The sequence below is a fragment of the Mesocricetus auratus genome, unplaced genomic scaffold (genome assembly GCF_017639785.1).
Source record: "Mesocricetus auratus isolate SY011 unplaced genomic scaffold, BCM_Maur_2.0 Super-Scaffold_100004, whole genome shotgun sequence".
Taxonomy (NCBI): domain Eukaryota; kingdom Metazoa; phylum Chordata; class Mammalia; order Rodentia; family Cricetidae; genus Mesocricetus; species Mesocricetus auratus.
Window position 1 is genome coordinate 86,403,735 of NW_024429189.1, and position 20,743 is coordinate 86,424,477.

General features: G+C 52.3%; 1 protein-coding gene across 3 annotated transcripts; it reads left to right on the forward strand.

The window, feature by feature from the left end:
• The first annotated feature begins 90 nt into the window (after nucleotides 1–90).
• Tyro3 (TYRO3 protein tyrosine kinase) lies at nucleotides 91–20,196 on the forward strand. 3 transcript variants are annotated; one of them, XM_040746068.1, is made up of 19 exons: nucleotides 91–244; nucleotides 2,695–2,878; nucleotides 3,251–3,351; nucleotides 4,292–4,462; nucleotides 5,871–5,957; nucleotides 6,671–6,786; nucleotides 9,427–9,604; nucleotides 10,567–10,712; nucleotides 11,145–11,289; nucleotides 11,631–11,760; nucleotides 11,843–11,943; nucleotides 12,201–12,296; nucleotides 12,592–12,672; nucleotides 13,318–13,410; nucleotides 13,789–13,910; nucleotides 14,265–14,374; nucleotides 14,535–14,694; nucleotides 14,899–15,035; nucleotides 18,772–20,196. In XM_040746068.1, exons 1-19 carry the CDS (start codon nucleotides 211–213, stop codon nucleotides 19,160–19,162), a joined length of 2,583 nt encoding a protein of 860 aa, XP_040602002.1. In that variant the 5' UTR covers nucleotides 91–210; the 3' UTR covers nucleotides 19,163–20,196. The 3 variants fall into 3 exon arrangements, with proteins under 3 accessions (XP_040602002.1, XP_005064769.1, XP_040602004.1); XM_005064712.4 differs by lacking the exon at nucleotides 91–244 and adding an exon at nucleotides 932–1,088; XM_040746070.1 differs by lacking the exon at nucleotides 91–244 and having other exon boundaries at nucleotides 2,695–2,834.
• Nucleotides 20,197–20,743: the final 547 nt, after the last annotated feature.

Sequence of the window (20,743 nt, forward strand, 5' to 3'; positions counted from 1 at the left end):
AAAGCCAGTGTTCACACCACGTCCTAGAAAGTGCGGGGTAGAAAGAGGAAGCAAGTAGGAAGAATGACAGTCCCCAAATGAACGGTGTTTTGGCTTTGGCCTGTGTAGGGTAGCAGTGGGGGTAGAGATCTGACAACTGTTAAAGAGATCCTGGAAAACTCTAGACGTACGACAAACTGGAAAACACCCTGGGAAGGTGGGCAGGAGAAAATGGTCTTTCTGATAGAATACTGGACGATAAAAGGTAGGCTACAGAGAACGAATAAAGAGAAAACTGGGGGAAAACTCAACGAAAGAGGTACTGGGATGGTAGCAGATTTTGGTGGGGAGCTGTCATAGCCGTCTTGGGGCACTCGAGGGTTTCGGTGTCTAGTAGGTGCTTTATGTTCTTGGGGGGGGGCTGTGCCAGATTCTGAGGTCAGGATCTAGAACAGTGTTGGGGTGTGGCAGGGGCTTCCAGAGCGGTTCTGAGGAGAGGATGCGGGGCGCCTCGCTGGAGACTGGAAAGTATTTGGGGAAAAGGAGGGGCGTGGCCGGGTGCCTGTCCAGGGAGCCAGGCAGGTCCTCCGCGGCGGCTGCGGAGTGGCCGGGCGCGGGTCCGGCTGCACCGTCTGGAGGTGGGCGGGAGGTCGGGCGGCAGCGGCCGAGGGTAGCGCTGGGCTCTCGCCACCCGGGCTGCGCGGGGAGGGGGGGGGCGGCACGAGCTCCGCGGAGGGCGGGCCGGAGGAGGCGGCGGCTCGCAGAAGAACATGAATCAGCGGCGGCGGCGGCGGCGGCGGCGGCGGCGGCTGTGGAAGGAGCGCGGTGGCCCAGCCGCGGCCCCGGGGACTCCTCGCTGCTGACGGCGGTGGCGGCGGCTCGAGGCGGCCGCGGGTCCGGGACGCCCCGACCGAGCGCCGCCCCCCCGCCCCTCCCGCGGGCCTCCCGCCCCTCCTCCGCCGCCCTCCTCTCGGCGCTCGCGGGCCGGGCCCGGCATGGTGCGGCGTCGCCGCCGATGGCGCTGAGGCGGAGCATGGGGCGGCCGGGGCTCCCGCCGCTGCTGCTGGCCGGGCTGGCCTCTCTGCTGTTCCCCGAGTCCGCGGCCGCAGGTAGGGGTGGCCCGGGAGGCGGCGGGAAGCGGGGGGCTGCTGAGGGGCTCGGCTGAGCGGCGCAGCCCAGGGGCGGCAGCGGAGAGACCCGGGCCTGGGCCGGCCAGAGGTTGGGGTCGGTGGCCGGGGCTGGAAGGCCGAGGCTAGGACGCAGCGGGAGTTGGCTGCCAGACCTCCGGCCGCGGCCCCCGCCCCCAACTTTCTCGCGCCCGGGGCTGGCTCGGTGCAAAGGAAGGGAGTGGGGGGTGTGGGCAGCCGGGGGTGCCTAGGACTGTATTTTCCCGCCTCTATCTTTCTAGTTGTTTGCTCCCTTTTCCCCCAGTCCTGAAGACCCATTCTGCCTTCCGCACACCCCCGAAGGTTCCACTCTGAAACTACAGGGGCTGGGTTTGGGCACCCAGGGCTGTGAAGGTGCCGAATTCTAAAATACCTCTGGCCGTACTCTAGTTCCTGTGGCCCTTAGCGCTCCCGGAAACCCTAGTGTCGAAGAGCTTGGGCTGGGTGAAGGTTACTGGTCCTTGTGAGGATTAGCTTCATGTTGCCACATAGCCGCGGAGACATTTCCCCGAGGCAGGAGGACAGCACCTTGGTCCGCAAGTTCACACTGTACACATCTGGAACTACTGGGTGTTGAAGGGGTGTAAGGCTATTTCTCCTTGTTCTGTGAGGGTGGAAGGAGTCAGGGCAGCAGCCACCCAGCTGGCATTTCTTAAAACTGAGTTCTTTGCTGTATCAGTCTGTCAAGGAGGAGAAGAGAAAGATAGTGGAAAGTATTTACAGGTTTCGAGGTGCGTATCTGATGCTCAGAGAGCCCGGGAACTTACCTAGGGTTACACAGTAAAGTGCTGTAAGAGACAGGTCTGGATTTCATTTATGCAGATACCTCACCTGCCCATCTGTTTAAAATCATTGGAGGAGGGGGTGTGTGTCAGCACCCTTGCCTGAGGAGGGTAAGATTCCAATAGGTGGGTCTTGGTGATGCCTGTGGTCTTAGGCCCCTGCTTAGGGCCCCACCCCTGCCTTCTGCCTCCCATTTTCCTAGCACCCGCCCCTGCACACATCCAGGTATTAATAGAGCAGGAGGCTGCCAGGAAGGCGGCCATGTGTCTGATCTGACGTGGTTTTCTAGCCATATGTTCTCCACTTCAGGGGAGCACTCCCTCCTTCCCCTCCTCAGCCTCCCTTCACTTGGCAGGGTAGGGTGCAGGGGTACTGGCAGCAGTTCAGGGGCTTGACTGACACCCTGGGCAGAGAGCTGGCAGCCTGTTGCACCGGTTGGGTAGATCAGTCATTCCCAGGGCAGTGCCGGCTCCTCCGGGAGGTGACAAGCCTCCACTGTTGCAGGCTAGTTTGTCTTCTGGTGACTGGGGAAGTGGTCCTTAGTGCTAAAGGAACTGGGCGATGACAGAAAACCAGAGGTCTCGTCATGCGTTTTCCCTCAGCCTGGGCCAGCCCACCTTCTCACAGAATCCTGTCTCTGCTTCCTTGGCACTGGTTGAGAATGAGCCTTCTGGCATAGAAACTGCTTTCTAGAAGAGAGAGGGAGATGTCCCAGAGACAAAGGCAATCTCAATCAGACTGACACATTCTCTCTCCCACCCTTCAGGTCTGAAGCTCATGGGAGCCCCAGTGAAGATGACAGTCTCTCAGGGGCAGCCAGTGAAGATCAACTGTAGCGTGGAGGGAATGGAGGACCCTGACATACACTGGATGAAGGATGGGACTGTGGTCCAGAATGCAAGCCAGGTGTCCATCTCAATAAGCGAGCAGTACTGGATTGGCTTGCTCAGGTGCAGGACTGTGGAGTGGGATGACAGGCAGCCGGGGGACAAGACAGCCCGTGCCCATTTCATAAGGGCCTGGGAACTGAGGCTGTGCCGATGTCTAGAGGTCTGTGGTTTAAAATATGGCAAGCTGTCGAACCTTCCAGAAACTGGCCACCATAAAACCCAATACGTTTGCCCAGCAGAGTTGCCCCCCTCCTTTTTTTAAAGTCAGGGTCTCATGTAGCAGTAGCTGGCTTGGAGTTCATGTCCTCTCTCTGGATAGACAAGTCTAGCCTCAGACTCACAAGTCCACTTGCTTCAACCTCTAGAGTGCTGGGATTAAAGGATCTGCCCCTCTTGACACTGAGAAGTAAGCCTGACCTCCTGTCTCCACAGCCTGAAGTCAGTGGAGCGGTCTGATGCGGGCCTGTACTGGTGCCAGGTGAAGGAGGGAGCAGAAACGAAGGCCTCTCAGCCAGTGTGGCTCACCGTGGAAGGTGAGGAGGCAGTAGCAGCTGTATGGACCAAGAACTGAATCTCTGCAGAGGAGAGCTCAGTGCAGGCTGGACTGTCCTACTGTCTCCCGGGACCTAACTCTAGGCCAGTGGCTCTCAACCTACCCAAATGCTTCGACCCTCCTTAGTTCCTTATGTTGTGGTGACCCCCAACCATGAAATTATTTTCATTGCTACTTCATAACTGTAGTTTTGCTACGGATATTAATCATAATGTAAATATTTTTGGAGGTAGTTGCCAAAGGGATCGTGACCCGCATGTTGAGACCCACTGCCCTGGGCTCATCCAGACATCAGGGATTGACTACCTGCTGGAGTCTGGATGTCTGAGAGCCAAGGAGGCCACTAGGACCCACAATCTCTGTCCAGTCTGTTTCAGCCTTCTGAGTGACATTAACTGTCAAGCATACATCAGAAGCTGGCCCTTGTTCTGCCAAGAGGACTACCCAAAGGGGGAGTGGTGGGGGAGGGGTAGGAGGCGACACAGCTGCTGGAGCTCAGAGCTTTCAGCCCTGGAAAACAACGTGACTAAGAAAGTAACAAAGGGCCCTGAACAGGAGCCGGGGCCTGCCAGCAGAGCTGCTAAAGCTCCTACCCACTCCCCCTCCCGGGGTGCTCCTCCCCCACCTCCCCACCCCAACCGCTCCAGTACTCTGAGAAGGGCTGTCAGCAGGTCTGGGAAGGGACTGTGGGGGCTGACAGCAGAATCTGCCTTGCCTAAGGGGGCAGCAGAAAAGGAAGATGATGAAAACAAAGCCCACTCTGCCCCCTCCCACACGTGATGCCTGTTTGCGGCTGACCCAACCCTAAGGGTCCTGTGGTGCTGCCATACAGAGCACTTCAAATGGAAATGAACTTGTGATTTGAGCCGTGGGGAGCTAAGAGGTGGCTGGGCTAACTCCCTCTCCTTTCTTCTCCCTAGGTGTGCCATTCTTCACGGTGGAACCAAAAGATGTGGCAGTGCCACCCAATGCCCCCTTTCAACTCTCTTGTGAGGCCGTGGGTCCTCCGGAACCTGTAACCATTTTCTGGTGGAAGGGACCCACTAAGGTTGGGGGACCTGCCCCCTCTCCCTCTACTTTAAACGTGACAGGTGAGCAGCCGCAGAAGGGGGCTTTGAGCAGCGAGTGAGCTGGGTCATTGCCTGGAGGGAGCACTGTAGAGCTGGGATCTGCATAAATCTAAGTTTGTTGTTGGAGCATCCAGAGCAAATCCCAGTGTCAGAGTGCGTGAGCCATGCCAGTGCTAAGCTCATTAGTCAGGTGTGCTGTGCTGGCTAGGTGGGCTGATTAGGTGCGATCCTGCTGTGTGTGCTTACAGAGGGTGCTGGGGCCTCCTTTCCTCACCCGAGGCAGTCTGGTCCTTGCACAACTGGCCCTGAGAGAGAAATTGTATGAGATCAGGGGCACCCATCCTCCCCCCTCCCCAGGGAAGGAGCCAGAAACCAGCCCACGCAGAGCTAGGGAGGAGTGTCTGGCAAACTGGGAGAAGACTCAGCTCAGGCTGTAGAAAGGGAAATGGAGGAGGGTAAAGGGGAGAGGGAGGCCAGCATAAAAATACAGGGCCTCCTCACTTGATGGTCCTTTCTAGAAAAATTCCCAATCTGTTCATATCCCTATACAGTTGTACCTCAAGCAGTCACACTTGCATACTCCCAGACCCTCAAGATCCTGGGCAGATACATCACATGCTTGTGAGACTTGCCAGTCCGTGAAACTAAGTGTACTTAGTTGAGGATTGAACTGTGCGAAGCAGACAGTCTGAGCTTGAAAGGGATGTCCCCAGGGATCTGAATCTTGATGGAGGGACTGCAGGACCTGCTGGTACCAGGGCAGGACCTGTTCAGAGAGGAGGCTGGGTTCGCACCTTCCAGCTTCCCTCTAGATGTGCGTGGTTAGGACTCTCAGGCAGCCATCCCTATAATAATAAGCACTCAATGGAACTCCTGAACTCCTACTGCATACACCACACTGTGCTGGGCACCATAGGGAATGGAAGGAAAACAAAAGGCTAGAAGCCACTTTTCCAGCCTCCAGAGAATCGAGGATGGTTGGGTAGATGAGACACATGCTTCCGGAGCTAAGTCTTACAAAGCTAAGAGTCTCCAAATGTAACAGTGACAGGGCAGAGAACAAACAAAAGGGCCCTGGTATGCACAATCAAGGAGTTGCCAGAGAAGGGAGGTTCCCTGTGCTGTTTGCAGGAGATGGGAGGCACGGCTATAACATTTCCCTGAGCTCTCACTGTGTGCCGTGCACTTTAAATCAATGACCTGATTCTTAAATTCTCCCATTTGACAGATGGGGAAACAGACCACTATCCAAGCCTTTTAGACTCCAAAGTCCTTGTTCCATTCTACCGTACCATGCAGCCCAACCCCTTCCTTCGGCTAGAGGGACTTCTAATGTTCTGGGAGAGCCTGAATGGAAGTCCCTTTCTTCCTAAACTCACTCAGTGGGGGTTGCTGCTTGGGGGGACTGACTAAGGTTTTCTGGCCACAGGAGTGACCCAGCGCACTGAGTTTTCTTGTGAAGCTCACAACATAAAAGGCTTGGCCACTTCCCGACCAGCCATTGTTCGACTTCAAGGTAGGGGGACACTGGTCGGGATGGGGGTGGGGTGGGGAGGACGGGGGGGGCTGTCTCAGCCAGCTGTCTAGCAGTAGAATTGGCTTGCCAGCTTGCATCAACTCTGCAGGAATCTCCAGGTGAGGGGGAATTGGTGTAGCTCCCATTCCTAGTGGGAGCACCTGAGACCCCGCCACAGCAGAGACAAAAATAGAATCCTGACGTCACAGCAGATTTCCCATCACGAAGCAGTGTCCCTGAGAGGGAGGGAAGGATGGAGCCAGCAGGAGATGGTCAAAGCTTTTATTCAACCTGGTTTCTGTCTCTGGTATAGAGGGGAGAGAGGTGGGGGCAGCAGCCTAGCAGATGATAGAGGGTACCCAAAGTGTTGGTGCAGAAGGGGAGGAGAGAGGGAGGAGAGAAAGCAGTACTTATCTGTAGAAGCAGGGCAGCTGCCTGTTTTCCCTTTTGTAGCTCCAGAACACCCCTCCCCCACCTTATTCTTTGGGCAGGGTTCTTTATTCTGGTAGGCAGTTTCTACCCCCCAGCCTAGGCACCCTCCCAGGTATGAATAACAGTTCTCTGCTGGCAGCTGGTCTATGTGTCCCTATGCCTTGGACTTGCTGAGTTAGCCATCTTTAGGCCCTAGGACAAATTCAAGGCTTGGCTCTTAAGTCGTCTTCCCTCCCCTCATATTGTTACCAGGCACTGACATTAAGTCCTTCTGTCCACAGCACCTCCTGCAGCCCCCTTCAACATCACAGTGACAACGATAAACAGCCGCAATGCTAGCGTGGCCTGGGTGCCAGGTGCTGATGGCTTAGCCCTGCTGCATTCCTGTACAGTGCAGGTAGGCTGAGGAGCACGCAGGCTCTCCCTGACTGACTCTGACTATGCTCATTCTGGCTGCACTGTGTGACAGTGTTGTCCCACCAACTAGGCTTTAGACCTGCCTGGGACTTTGGGTCTATAGCACTATTCAGATGCTGTTCCTTGGTAGGAAGAGCCCAGGCTATTGTCTCTTCTGCCCCTTACCTTAGTAACAGAGGGCTCAGAGCTTGTGCCTTCTTTGGACTAGAAAGCAGTTTCAGAGCAGACTTGGGTATCTGGAAGATTCTTTTTTTTTTCTTTTGTTTTCTGACACAGGGTTTCTCTGTGTAATCTAGCTGTCCTAGAACTAGCTCTGTAGACCAGACTGGCCCCAGACTCACAGAGATTCACCTGCTTCTGCCTACCAAGTGCTGGGATTAAAGGTGTGTGCCATTAATCCCCAGCTGGAAGATTATTCTTTCAATTTATTCCCCACTTTTGGTGCTAGGGATCAAACCTGGGCCTCTTACATAATAGGCAAGCCCTATGCCACCAAGATCAAAGAGTTTTTCTGCTAACATGTCTGATATGCTTCCTCACATCCTGTCACTGCCCCACAAGAGGACCAGAGGGGTCTTGAACCCTGGAGAACAGAAAAGGTATGCAGGGTTGATACACAACTAAGAACCATTGCAGGTTTGCTTGCTTTCATATTTACTAAACGGAGACCCTTGTTTAATGAGACCCTTTTCATTCATTCATTCATTTTTCCTGTGCTGGGGACAAACCCAGGGCCTTGCACATGCTAGGCAAACACTCTATGTATTCCCAGTCCTTTAGTGACATCTAATCATGTCCCCAAGGCAGGATAGATCCTCCCCTGGCTTTACCCTAGCCATAGCCCTTTGTCCCTGGGCAGAGTCTGCAGGGCCCAGGAGACAAGCTTATCAGGGTCATCCTTACTGCCACGTAACATTCTATACATTCAGAATGTCTTGCCCTGGCTACCCTTGAACTGAGTCCAGGGTCTGTGTGGACCTCTCCTCTGGCCCATCCTTCCAATGATTGATCTTACTGTGATATGCATACTTCTGTGTCTAATATCAGCCACTGGGGATGTGGGTGGTAGCAGCCAGCATTGTCTACATCCATGCATTGGAAGGATGTCGTGGTGTAGACTAATTCCTGAGGCCCAGCTCTTCCAGGGCTACCACACTTGAGAATTTGGAGAATTGTAAATGGAAACCCAACCTTCCAGGTGGTTTTGAAGATTTGCTTGTCAAGACAGCAACATAGGGCCAGGCATGGTGTTACACACCTATAATCCTAGCACTTAGGAGGTAGAGTCAGGAGTTCAAGGTCAGCCTGGAGATGTAGCTCAGTTGGCAGAGTGCTTGCCTAGCATATAGGAAGTCCCATGCCTAGCATCACCTAAAATCAGGCAGTGTCACACACTTCTAATCCCAGCACTCAGGGGTTCAAGGATAGTCCCTTTTTACTTATTTATTTACTTATTTTGTTGTTGTTTGTTTTTTAAGATATGATTTCTCTGTGTAACAGCTCTGGCTGTCCTGGAAGTTGCTCTGTAGACCAGGCTGGCCTCAAACTCACAGAGATCGGCCTGCCTCTGCCTCCTGAGTGCTGGGATCCCAGGCATGAGCCACCATACCCAGCTAAAGGATATTCTTGGCTATAGAATGAACTCAGGGCTAGCTTCAGCTACTTGAGGCCTTCTTAGTGGAAACAGTGGAGAAAGCAAGAGAAAATATGATGCCGGGCGGTGGTGGCGCACGCCTTTAATCCCAGTACTCGGGAGGCAGAGGCAGGCGGATCTCTGTGAGTTCGAGGCCAGCCTGGTCTACAAAGTGAGTTCCAGGACAGCCTCCAAAGCCACAGAGAAACCCTGTCTCGAAAAATCAAAAAAAAAAAAAAAAAAAAAACCAAAAGAAAAAAAGAGAGAATGTGGCAATGAAAAGAAACTAGGCTGCAGTGTAGCACATTGAAGTGGCACTTGTTTGACATTCATAAGGCCCTACATTTGAGCCCAGCATTTCTAAATAAACAAGTACATTTTTTTCTAAATAAGTACTCTGAAGCAGTTACGCATTAAGTGCAAATAGATAGGCAGAGTTTTTGAAGTTGCTGAGACATCAAGAAAGTGACACTAGCCTGGCATAGTGGTGCACGCCTTTAATCTCAGCACTCGAGGAGGCTGAAGCAGGCAGATCTCTCAGTTCAAGGCCAGCCTGGTCTACAGAGTGAGTTCCAGAACAACCAGAGCTAAGTAGTGAGACCCTGTCTCAAAGACAGCAACAAAAGGGACACTTGTCCTATCTCCCCATTCCTTCTTCCTGGGTATTGGACTCAGGACCTGGCCCACGAACAGTCTACCGCTGTGCTTGCACTCAGACTCAATAAGTAAGACTTCTCAAGGGACAGCAGGTCATTCCAAACAAAAGGAGCAGCATCTGTGAAATACAGAGGTTAAACCTGGTTTGGTCTTGTGCTGTGCTGGGGATAAGTTGGGGCAGGTGTTTGCCTACAGACTTAGAGGAAGCGTTTGTTCAAGCTTCCATGCCATGCCTCCCTGTCTTCCCTCTCAGAGACTTACCTGTATCATCAGTGTTGTCCTTTTCTGTTTTTTTTGTTTTTTGTTTTTTGTTTTTTTTTTTGTCTGAAGGTGGCGAGGGCCCCAGGAGACTGGGAGGTCCTGGCTGTTGTGGTCCCTGTGCCACCCTTTACCTGCCTGCTTCGGGACTTGGCTCCTGCTACCAACTACAGCCTTAGGGTGCGCTGTGCCAACGCCTTGGGGCCCTCCCCCTATGCTGACTGGGTGCCCTTTCAGACAAAGGGCCTAGGTAAGAAACTCAGCAAGGGGGGCCAGACTGGAGAGGGAAGGCATCATTCAGTCAGCACTTATTGAGCACCTACTGCATGCTACTACATACCACTTTGCTTGTGGGAGGAATGGATAGATAAGCAAACTGGAAATGATGGGACAGTACTCCAGGGTGGCCAGTCTGAACCCTCTAAAGAGGGTTAGAACACAGCTCTGTGGTGGATCCCTTGGCCTAGCATTCAGGAGGGGCTAGGTTCAATCCCCAGTACCTCTAAAACAAACAAAAAACCCTCCCCCTGGGATGGCCAGCCTTCTGAGATTGTGACACAAGATCATCTATAAAGTTCAGACTGGAGAACCACAGGATTTAGTTAAAAAAGAAACCTCAGCCTTTAATCCCAGCACTTAGGAGGCAAAAGGCAGGTGGATCTCTGTGAGTTCGAGACTAGCCTGGTCTACAAGAACAAGTTCCAGGACAGGCTCCAAAGCCACAGAGAAACCCTGTCTCAAAAAAAAAAAAAAAAAAAAAAAAGAAACCTCATGTTTTAAATGTGTTTATGATTTTGTTCATTCATAAGGTCCCTGGGCTCTGGGTTGGAAAGACCTGGGCAACAGAGGTGTGAGTGAGGTCTGCAGGATAAGAAGGAGCCATGTAACATCCTGTGGAAAAGTGCAGCAAGGAAAAGACACACTTTAAAGAACCCTGCCTTGGGATGTGCTTGTAGTTCTCTGGCTGTTAAAAGAGGCTGGGGGGGGGGGAGACCAAGCAGTACCAGGGTGAGCATCACTGTAGAGACGTGGGGGCTGGGCCCCTTCTGTCCTGTGAGGCTACCGTCTCCCCAGCACAGGGGATGTTAGCAGTTGCAGCTGGGAGGCAGGCCCTCTTCTCACCCTCTGCTTTCTGAGCTGTTAAGCTCTTGGTGTGTGTGGGATAATGATGGTGGGAATGGTAGGAATCCTAACAACTGTCTTTGGGTACAGCGCCAGCCAGAGCTCCCCAGAATCTCCATGCCTTTCGTACCGACTCAGGCCTTATCCTGGATTGGGAAGAAGTGATCCCTGAGGACCCTGGGGAAGGCCCCCTGGGACCTTATAAAGTGTCCTGGGTCCAAGAAAATGGAACCCAGGTAAGGGAGACAGCCCTCTCTGCTTGCTTTACTATGCTGGCGGGTCTGGGCCTCCTACAGTCCCAGGGAATACCCTCCACCTCTTGACAAGGCCAGCTCCCTGTCTCATTGGCTGGGTTAGCCCTGTGGCCACTTTGTATGCAAAGCATGAAGCCTGTGCCTGCCCCTGCAGAAGCAGGTGGGGGGTCCGGAGCACAGATAAAGCTTTGTCCACAGCCCCAGCTCTGCTTCCTCTAGGGATGAGGGTTGTTTGTGTTCCCTGAAGTCCAGGGCAGGAATGTGGTGACTCTCTGGGGGCTGCATTTTACAGCCCCTATCACTCAGTGTGCCCCTGAGGTTCCCAGATTCCTAGCTGAACTCCTTTCTTCCCTCTCATCCCAGCTGGAGGCTTCCCCAGGCTCAGTGTGGGGGTGGGGCTTTTCCTGACTGCAGGATGAACTGACCGTGGAAGGGACCAGGGCCAATCTGACCAGCTGGGATCCCCAGAAGGACCTGGTTTTGCGTGTGTGTGTCTCCAATGCAGTTGGCTGTGGGCCCTGGAGTCAACCGCTGGTAGTGTCTTCTCATGACCATGCAGGTAAGGCATGCAGGTGGGGTAGGGATCGAGGCTTTCAAGGATTACAGATTGGCAAGAGGATGCGGGTGACACCTGTCTTCCCTGTGCAAACCCCCATAGAGTCCACCAGTAGAGTCTGGGGTTGGTTTTCCTCCCTTTGCTTTGGTCACACCAGCCAGGGCCTGCCCCGGGTCAGGTAGACACTCTTGATCTTTCTCTGGGATCTCTCACTTCTCACTCTTCTTGACTTAGGTAGTCTTTTGTCAAGGCTAGGTGAGGTGGCCATCCTGGGGAAGTTCTAAAAGGACACTTTGGTGTCAGCCTGGCTCATTGGCTCATGACGTTGCCTCGTCCTCCCACAGGAAGGCAGGGCCCTCCCCACAACCGCGCATCCTGGGTGCCTGTGGTGCTGGGTGTGCTCACCGCCCTGATTACTGCTGCCGCCTTGGCCCTCATCCTGCTTCGAAAGAGACGGAAGGAGACACGGTTCGGGTAAGGAAGTGGGGCTGTGGAGAAGGAAGTAGGTGCTTACACAAGGCCTTGACATTTACCTGAAGTCCTGGATTCTCTTTAGGCAAGCCTTTGACAGCGTCATGGCCCGGGGGGAACCGGCTGTACACTTCCGGGCAGCTCGGTCTTTCAATCGAGAAAGGCCTGAACGCATTGAGGCCACACGTGAGTGGTGGGGGATCACAGAGGGAGAAGACAAGCTGTCTTGTGATGCTACCTTTTACCAACTCTTTAATCCAGCTAAAGTAGCTGAACCTTGACGAGCCCCAGAGTAATGAAAAAGACGCTAAATTACCTGGTGGAGCTTGTCACAACAGTGTGGGGAGATCCAGGCTCTGCTGAGGACAGGGAGCTGGGTGGAGACTGCAGGCTGGAGCGTGGATTTGACTACAGCCTGTCCCTTTCTCACCTCCTCCCTGCAGTGGATAGCCTGGGCATCAGTGATGAATTAAAGGACAAGCTGGAGGACGTCCTCATCCCAGAGCAGCAGTTCACCCTTGGCCGGATGTTGGGCAAAGGTGTGGGGGCTCTGTGGGGACTGGCATGAGTTTGCCTTCTCTGAATGTATTGTTCCTGTCACTTCCAGGGTGTTAATTTGGGTCAACTCCTATAAACAAGATATATCTATGGATGCCTGATTTGGGGGTATTGCAAAGGAATGGTGGCTAGAGGCAGGGAGGATGGGAGCTATTCCCAACACAGCCTCCTTTAAGAGCCTTAGGTGATGATTTTATGACCCTGTGGGCCATCATCTGAGAGGGAGGGGAGTAGGGAGCCTGAGGTGTCTCACCCTCTCCATTGGTTTCTGCCTAGGAGAGTTTGGGTCAGTGCGGGAAGCCCAGCTGAAGCAGGAAGATGGTTCCTTTGTGAAAGTGGCTGTGAAGATGCTGAAAGGTGAGTTACACAGTTTGTTGCCCGTTGGGGAGGAGGGGTAAAGGGAGTAATAGATCGTAGAGCAGGCTCCACTCTGGCCTGTGATTTCCCAAGAACCTAGTCAGCACTAGCGGGGTGCTGACTGCACCACATGAATAGCTCAAAAGCACAAGCCCACACAAAGAGTCGTGCCCTAGCTGTGCTCTGTGCCGTCAGCGGCGACAGTCCTCACTGCGCACTCTTGGGTGGTTACAGATGTGCTGGGTAGAGCTCATGGGCTGTCAAAACCAAAGGGAACAGCCAGTAATCTCGGCACTGGAGAGGCAGAGGCAGGGGCATTAGAAGTTTGAGGCCAGCCTGAGCTACATAGTGAGTTCCAAGTCAGCTTGTGAGACCTAGAAGAAAAGTCTAAGAACTCAAGCCTGGAGTGGTAATTCAGTGCTTGTGAGGAGTAAGGCAGAAGGGTCACAAGTTTGAATCCAGGCTGGATTGCAGTTTCCTTCAAAGAAACAAATAGGAAAGAAGCGAACAGGAAAACATTAGCAGGCAGAGAAAATGTTTGAAAGCACCATTCCCGTGCCCCCTGTGACACCCAGGACTTCTGCAGGACGGGTCTTAGTTGTAGAGTGTGTCTTGCCTCCATCCCTCCTCCTTCCTCTCTCCCAGCTGACATCATTGCCTCAAGCGACATCGAAGAGTTCCTCAGAGAAGCGGCTTGCATGAAGGAGTTTGACCATCCACACGTGGCCAAGCTTGTTGGTGAGCCCAAGTGGAGGAGCAGATATAGAACAGGGCTAAAAATAATGCTCCACCGACGTGAGAGGGCTGTCTGGAGGAGAGGAGTTTGGATACCCAGTGAGCAAGCAGGTAGCGAGTGAGGTCCCTGTCTGAAATCCGTGAGGAGCTAAGCTCAAAACTGCTCGTGTGGGTGGAGGAGAGACAGAGGAATGTACCCAGGAGCAGGGAACAGCCGGCAGAGCCCTTCATGGGTATCCAGACAGGAGCAAAAGTGTGGTAGAGAAAGAGATGACAGCACCAGGCCTTGAGATGGAAGCCAGCAGGGTAGGGCCTGAGGCAGATACCTACCTGTTCTTAAGCTTTTATGTGCTCAGTTCCTGACTCTCCCTTGTCTCCCAGGGGTGAGCCTCCGGAGCAGGGCTAAAGGTCGCCTCCCCATTCCCATGGTCATCCTGCCCTTCATGAAGCACGGAGACTTGCATGCCTTTCTGCTCGCCTCCCGAATTGGGGAGAACCCTTTTGTGAGTGCCTCAGGTGGGGGTGGCCAGGGGGAAATGGGTGGGAGAATGATGCCTGGAAAGGACAAAGACCCTGGGGAGAAGAGGCTTGGTGGGCAAGACTCAGAGCGGCCAGAGCCTGACTGTGTTTAACTAAGCCCTGCTGGGAATTTTAGGTCAGGCAAGGACATTTTTGGGATGAAGACATTTGATTCCTTAGCTCTTAGGCTTGCCAGAGCTTCCTTGGAAGGCCCCTTGATCCCTGTCTCCTTGTCAGTGATTCTTAAGACAGCCTTAGGCTTTCTGGCCAGGGAACTTCATTCCTTGTCCCCCGAGGATGGGAAGGTCCAACCTGAGCTTGCCCTGTCTGCCTACCAGAACCTGCCCCTCCAGACTCTGGTCCGGTTCATGGTGGACATTGCCTGTGGCATGGAGTACCTGAGCTCCCGGAACTTCATCCACCGAGACCTGGCAGCTCGGAATTGCATGTAGGAACTCTGGTGGCCTGGTGGGTGTGAGATAGCTGGTACCTCCTGGCACTTGCTGATGTCACCCCCTGCTTTGGATGGAACCTGCTATGCATGGGGATACCCTGGCTTTGGATAGTCGGTGAACATGGGAAAGACTGTCTTTCAATACCCCTCTCAGGCTGGCAGAGGACATGACAGTGTGTGTGGCTGACTTTGGGCTCTCCCGGAAAATCTACAGTGGGGACTATTATCGTCAGGGCTGTGCCTCCAAATTGCCTGTCAAGTGGCTGGCCCTGGAGAGCTTGGCTGACAACTTGTATACTGTTCACAGCGATGTGGTGAGCAGGGGGCACAGTGGGGTTTGGTAGCCTGGGTGGGGTGGACTAGTGCGTGGGTGGGTCTGCAGGATCCAAAAAGGGTTGGCAACACTCTGCTCTCTGCACTTCGATTGCCTTGTTATAAGACCCTAGAATCCCAAAATCTGGCTCTGCTTAGCTCAGGAAACCTGGTAACATTCTCCCCCAACCCTGATTCTATACCAGTGGGCCTTCGGGGTGACCATGTGGGAGATCATGACTCGTGGGCAGACGCCATATGCTGGCATCGAAAATGCTGAGATTTACAACTACCTCATCGGCGGGAACCGCCTGAAGCAGCCTCCAGAGTGTATGGAGGAAGTGTGAGTATCTTGGGTAGGGGGTTATGGAAGGAGCTTTGGCTCGTGGCTGCTGCTATCCAGGATAAGCTCAGAACCACCACTGGACTTACGTTAGCCCTGCTTTTGGTCCTTCTAGTTAAGAGTAAAGATTGACCTGTTCCTTATTTACCCTGTTTTCTTTCTCCCTTTCTCATCCCCCCCATCCCACCCCACCTGGGAGGGGGAATGTTGAGAGTTTCACTGGGCAGCTTAGGTCAGCCTCAAGCTCTTCATTCCCATTGCCTCCATGTCTAGAATGCTGGAATCACAGCCATGAACCACCATGCCTGGCTCCTATCCTGTATTTCTTGCTCCAGACTTTTCCTGTCGCTATTGTTTCCGGTTTGTAGGGAAGAATCAGGAACCATAAAAGGCAGAGGACAGAGTTTGAGCAGCAGTGCAGTTTCCTTGTCACTTCTTGGGAACCCAGCTAGCCGGGACTCCTGGCTCTAGCACTGGGCCCCTTCACGCAGGGATGCACAGGGCCCCAGGAAAAAGAAGCATCCCCTGACCACTGTCTTTTCTTGGTCAGGACAAGGTGGGGCCTGAGCTTCTTTCTTGGTCTTGGCCTCCCCTTGAAGGAGAGGACCTGAGATCCTGGGAAGAAGGAAACCGACTCCTTTCTTTGCTGCAAGCCTAAAGTACTGGAGAGCAGGCGGGACTGACTGTAGTGTAAACAAACCCTTGTGACAGGATGACATAATTGTAGCTGACCTTAGCTGGGCCCATTAGGTATTCTTCTAGGCAATCTTCCTCTAACCCTATAAGGAAAAGGCCTATTATCTCTGTTTTGTGGATGAGGAAATAGGATTAAAGAGGCTAAGTAACATGGCCAAGGTCACACAGCTATTATGTGATTAAGTTGGTACTTGAACCTAGATCCCTGTGGTTTTAGAGTTCATGTTCTCAACCATGAAATCAACTGTGTTTGGTCTGTTCTAGTATTACTCTCTGACTCCAGTCAAGACAGAATGGTCCAGGAGAATGAATCCATGCTCTTTTATTCTGTGTAGCTTTAGAGTTAGACCTCCAAAGTGCCCCAGCCATGAACAGGTGGAGGAATGTGAGCCTGAATGGTGGTCTCTTGGGCAGTAGATTTGAAATGCCTGGAGCCTGGCACCAAAAGAAAAATTTAAAAATCATTTATTACTGGATGTGATGGCACACATTTTTAGTCCCAGTGCTCAGGAGGCAGAGGCAGGTGGATCTCTGTGAGTTCAAGGCCAGCCTGGTCTACAAATTGAAATTGAGTTGTAGGACAGCCAGGGCTGTTAGACAGAGAATCCTGCCTGGGAACAAATAAAACAATATTTATTTATTTATTTTGGTCAGGGGAATTAAACTCAGGGGCTGTATTTGCTAAGCAAGCGCTCTACCACTGTGTGACACCCCAGCCCCTTGCTCACACTTCAGAAGAAGTGAGTGCAAGAACCAGCCCCGCTGCTTATCTGCCTAACTGTTAAGCAGAGCTTTGTTGAGATTGAAAGCTTGGGTCTACTTGTGGCTGCATCCAGCCTCAGCTCTTCTCTAGAGCTGCAGAAGCTGAGCGTGGGGAGTGGCAGAGACAGACCCTGGCTCAGCCTTCTCCCAGACTGCAACTGCTGTTGTCAATGCAGGGTGGGCGGACACTGGCCTCCCACCAGGCATCCTGGAGGAAAGGTGCCAGTTGGCATCTAGCACAGCCTCGAGAATATGGCCCGGTCTGGCCATATACCCGTAGTTCTGGGCCATTCCCACAGCCTGCCTGGGGTCTGGCACGATTCTTCCTGCCATTGGGGCCCCTATTAAGAGGGCTCTTTCATGAGACAGTTCTTGTCTTGGGGCTTTTGCCATGCACAAGAGGAGTTTTCCCATGAGGGGGAGGGAGAGAGAGAGAGAGAGACAGAGAGAGAGAGACAGAGAGAGAGACAGAGAGAGAGACAGAGAGACAGAGAGAGAGAGAGACAGAGAGAGAGAGAGACAGAGAGAGAGAGACAGAGAGACAGAGAGAGAGACAGAGAGAGAGAGACAGAGAGAGAGAGACAGAGAGAGAGAGAGAGAGGCAGAGAGAGAGAGAGAGAGAGAGAGGAGTCAGTCCTTGGAAACAGTGAAAGCTATAAGAGAATCTGTAAGGCTAGTGAAATAAGTGCAGGGTGGGATATTCCTGGCAGAGGAAGAGGAGGGCTGGAAGCTTTTCTGAAAATGTAAGCGTACACGAGTGGGTTCTGCCTCTATGGATTTGGGACAAAAAGGAGAGTGTACAAGTCTACCCCCTAAAAAGATAACCGTGAGTCCAGGGTCTGGGGTATGGTAGCAAAGCAAAAGAGTACTTGCTTAGTGCCACAGAGCGAAAACCAAGGGACGATCCTGACTCCAGGCTTCTGTGTGCGTAAGACAGAAGTACTTGCATTTTACTATCATAGCTCAGTGACTTTGGGGAATTTGTTTGAGACAGGTTTTCTCTTATCCTAGACCAGATTCAAACTGGCTATGTAGCCAAGGGGTACTTTAAAACTTCAGATCCTCTTGCCTTCAACTCCCAAGTGCTAGAATTACAGAAGTGTAGCAGTTAGAAGGTATTGGAGACCAAACCCAGGCCTTTGTGTATACCAGGCAAGCATGCTACCAACTGAACGGCATTCCTAGCCCTGTTGTTTAATTTTTGAAACAGGACTTTACTCTGCAATGTTGGTATGCCTCACATTCAAAATTTATCTTAAGCCCACCTCAAACTGGTAGTAGTCCTCCTGCCTCTGCCTCCTGAGTGCTAGAGTTAGGGCATGCTTTATCACTCCTGTCAGCTCTGTTACTTGCTACATGTGTGACTTTACTAAGGGTTTTGCTTTGTTTTATTTTGGTCTTTTGAGACAGGGTTTCTCTGTGTAACAATCCTGGCTGTCCTGGAACTCAATTTGTAGACCAACCTGGCCTCGAGTTCACAGAGATCCACTAGTCTCTGCCTCCTGAGTGCTGGGGTTAAAAGTTTGTGCCATCATTGCCTGGTTCATGGACTTTTTAAAAGATTTATTTTTGTTATTTTTTAATTGTGTGGATATGTGGATGTGAGTGCTGGTACCCAAGGAGTCCAGACTAGGAGTCCAGAGATGTCAGAGCCCCTAGAGCTGGAGTTACAGGTGCTTATGAGCTACCTGACATGGGTGCTGAGGGCAGTACTCACTCTTTAGCCGTTGAGCCAGCTCTCCAGCCTATAGTCAAGGTTCTTAACCTCTCCAGGCTCCAATTTTTATATTTTCAAAATAGGAACTGTTAAATGTGGGACTGACGAGATGTCTCAGCTGCTTGCTGCCAAGCCTAGACAACCCAGGTTTAATCCCAGGACCCACATGGAGAAAGCCAATCCCTGAAACTTGTCCTATGACTTACTCATGTGTGCTGTAGCACATGCATATGAGTTCATGAGCATGTGCACATTTATGCACACACATGCACACACTAAATACATGTATTTTTTTTTGTTTGTTTTTCGAGACAAGGTTTCTCTGTATTTTTTTGGAGGCTGTCCTGGAACTCACAGAGATCCACCTGCCTCTGCCTCCCGAGTCCTGGGATCAAAGACGTGCACCACCAACGCCCAGCCTAAAAACATGCAATCTTAACCTGCTGCATAGTAAGCCTTCCACACTAGTGTTGAAGAATTGTTTCCCATCTTAGTGTCATATGACTAAGAGAACCTCTCCTTTGAGGCCATAGCCTCTTCTCACTCTAATTTCTACCACAGGTATGATCTCATGTACCAGTGCTGGAGCGCCGACCCAAAGCAGCGCCCAAGCTTCACATGCCTACGAATGGAACTGGAGAACATTCTGGGCCACCTATCTGTGTTGTCCACCAGCCAAGACCCCTTGTACATTAACATTGAGAGAGCTGAGCAGCCTACTGAGAGAGGCAGCCCTGAGCTGCCCTGTGGAGAGCGTCCTAGCAGCGAGGCGGGGGATGGCCGTGGGATGGGGGCAGTAGATGTCATCTCCAGTGACTGTCGATACATCTTCAGCCCTGGAGAGCTGGCTGAGTCACCTGGGCAGTCGGAGCAGCATCCAGAAAGCCCCCTCAACGAGACCCAGAGGCTGCTGCTACTGCAGCAAGGGCTACTGCCTCACAGTAGCTGTTAACTCACAGGCAGAGAACAGCTGGGGCAATCCACCTGGCTCTGCTGGCCACTGTGCTGGTTGACTAAGCCCAGCCTGATCACAGCCCAGGCAGCAAGGTATGGAGGCTCCTGTGGTAGCCCTCCCAAGCTGTGCTGGCACCAGGACTGACCAAATTGCCCAATCCCAGTTCTTCCTGAAGCCTCTCTGGCCAGCCTGGCATCAGTTCAGGCCTTGGCTTAGAGGAGGTGAGTTAGAGCTGGTTGCCTGAATGCAGGCAGCTGGCAGGAGGAGGGGTGGCTGTTTCCATGGTACCATGGGTGTGGATGGCAATAGGGGAGGGTAGCAACAGCCCTGTGGCTGAGCTGCTCCTACTTCTAGTGCATGATTGGAGCTGCCCACAGCCTGGAGGCACACCAGTGCCTACCACACTTGGGTTTAAAGGCCAGATTTAGCCCTCCAAGTCACAAAGAGATGTCCCTGTATTGTTCACTTTTAGGTGACAGGAAAGGATTGGCACACTCGGGTCTCAAAGCCCTGTGGTGGGAGAAGGTGGGACATTCTCAGGTCTGAATCCTCATCACCTTCCTGATTTCCCACCCTGCCAAGACCTGGAACTGGCTAGGTGCCTCTGAGGCATGCCGGTGGACAAAGGCTACAGAGACCTGTCTTCCAAAGGCAGGACTTTCTGAGTCTGGCAGATGGAGGGGTGCTGAGGGGCTTGCCCAGAAGTTAGTAAAGAGTTCAGGACTCCTCCAAGCTTCCCACAGTCTGTCTGAGCATGCTACCAAGTCCCCAAATATCCCCAAAACTAACAGAGGCAGTTTTGTCTAAGCCCAGCCCTCCTCTCTAAATGGACATCTTCTTTTGTCCCAAGTCTCCAGAGAGAAGTAAGCTTGATGACTGATGTGGGTGAGAGAAGTATCTGGAGCCAGGGCTGGGGTCTAGGCTCCAGGAACCTCTTGGGATGCATGGGGTAGGCCCTTGCTGTTAGGAACATTTCTAAGCTATTAAGTTGCTGTTTCAAAACAAATAAAAATGAAAACTAAGGAGTCAAAGCTTTGTTCATTGTTTTGGGTTTTTGTAGGGACGGGGTCTTTCCTAGGTATCTCTAGCTGGCCTGGAACTCAGACCTGCCTTGTCCTTCTGAGTGCTGGGTTTAAATTCCTGTGCTACCACACCCAACCTAAGGCTTTGTCTTCTAAATGTTTACATTTTTCTCCCTTCCAGTTCAGGAAACAATGAAGCATCTCTGCATAGAGAAAAGATTGGAAAGATATGCCAAAATGTGGACAGCTGTTATCTTTACGTGATATGATTAAGAAAGCCTTTTTCCTGTTTTCTAAATTTTCTGAGTTAAACACAATATGCTTCTCATTAGATTAGACCCAGTAACTCTCTCCATGTTAAAGATAATACATTGCCTTTGGAGACTCTAGGCAGACGTAGAATGCCTGTAATCCGGATGCCCAAGGGTAATAACTCCCACTAGACTCTGGGAAATGTAAAGATTTTGACATCTAAGTTGGAACAGAAGCTGTTCTCACCACCCTGACAAACGTTTCCTTAGGTCCTCCGTCATCTCTTCACTCCAGCCAGGAACCT

Excerpts from the sequence above, each read along its gene's own strand:
- Tyro3 (XM_005064712.4), top strand. The coding sequence starts at position 995 with ATGGCGCTGAGGCGGAGCATGGGGCGGCCGGGGCTCCCGCCGCTGCTG. Across the intron at positions 3,352-4,291 it reads AGTGTGGCTCACCGTGGAAG|GTGTGCCATTCTTCACGGTG; the intron begins GTGAGGAGGCAG and ends TCTTCTCCCTAG. Across the intron at positions 14,375-14,534 it reads CTGGCAGCTCGGAATTGCAT|GCTGGCAGAGGACATGACAG; the intron begins GTAGGAACTCTG and ends TACCCCTCTCAG.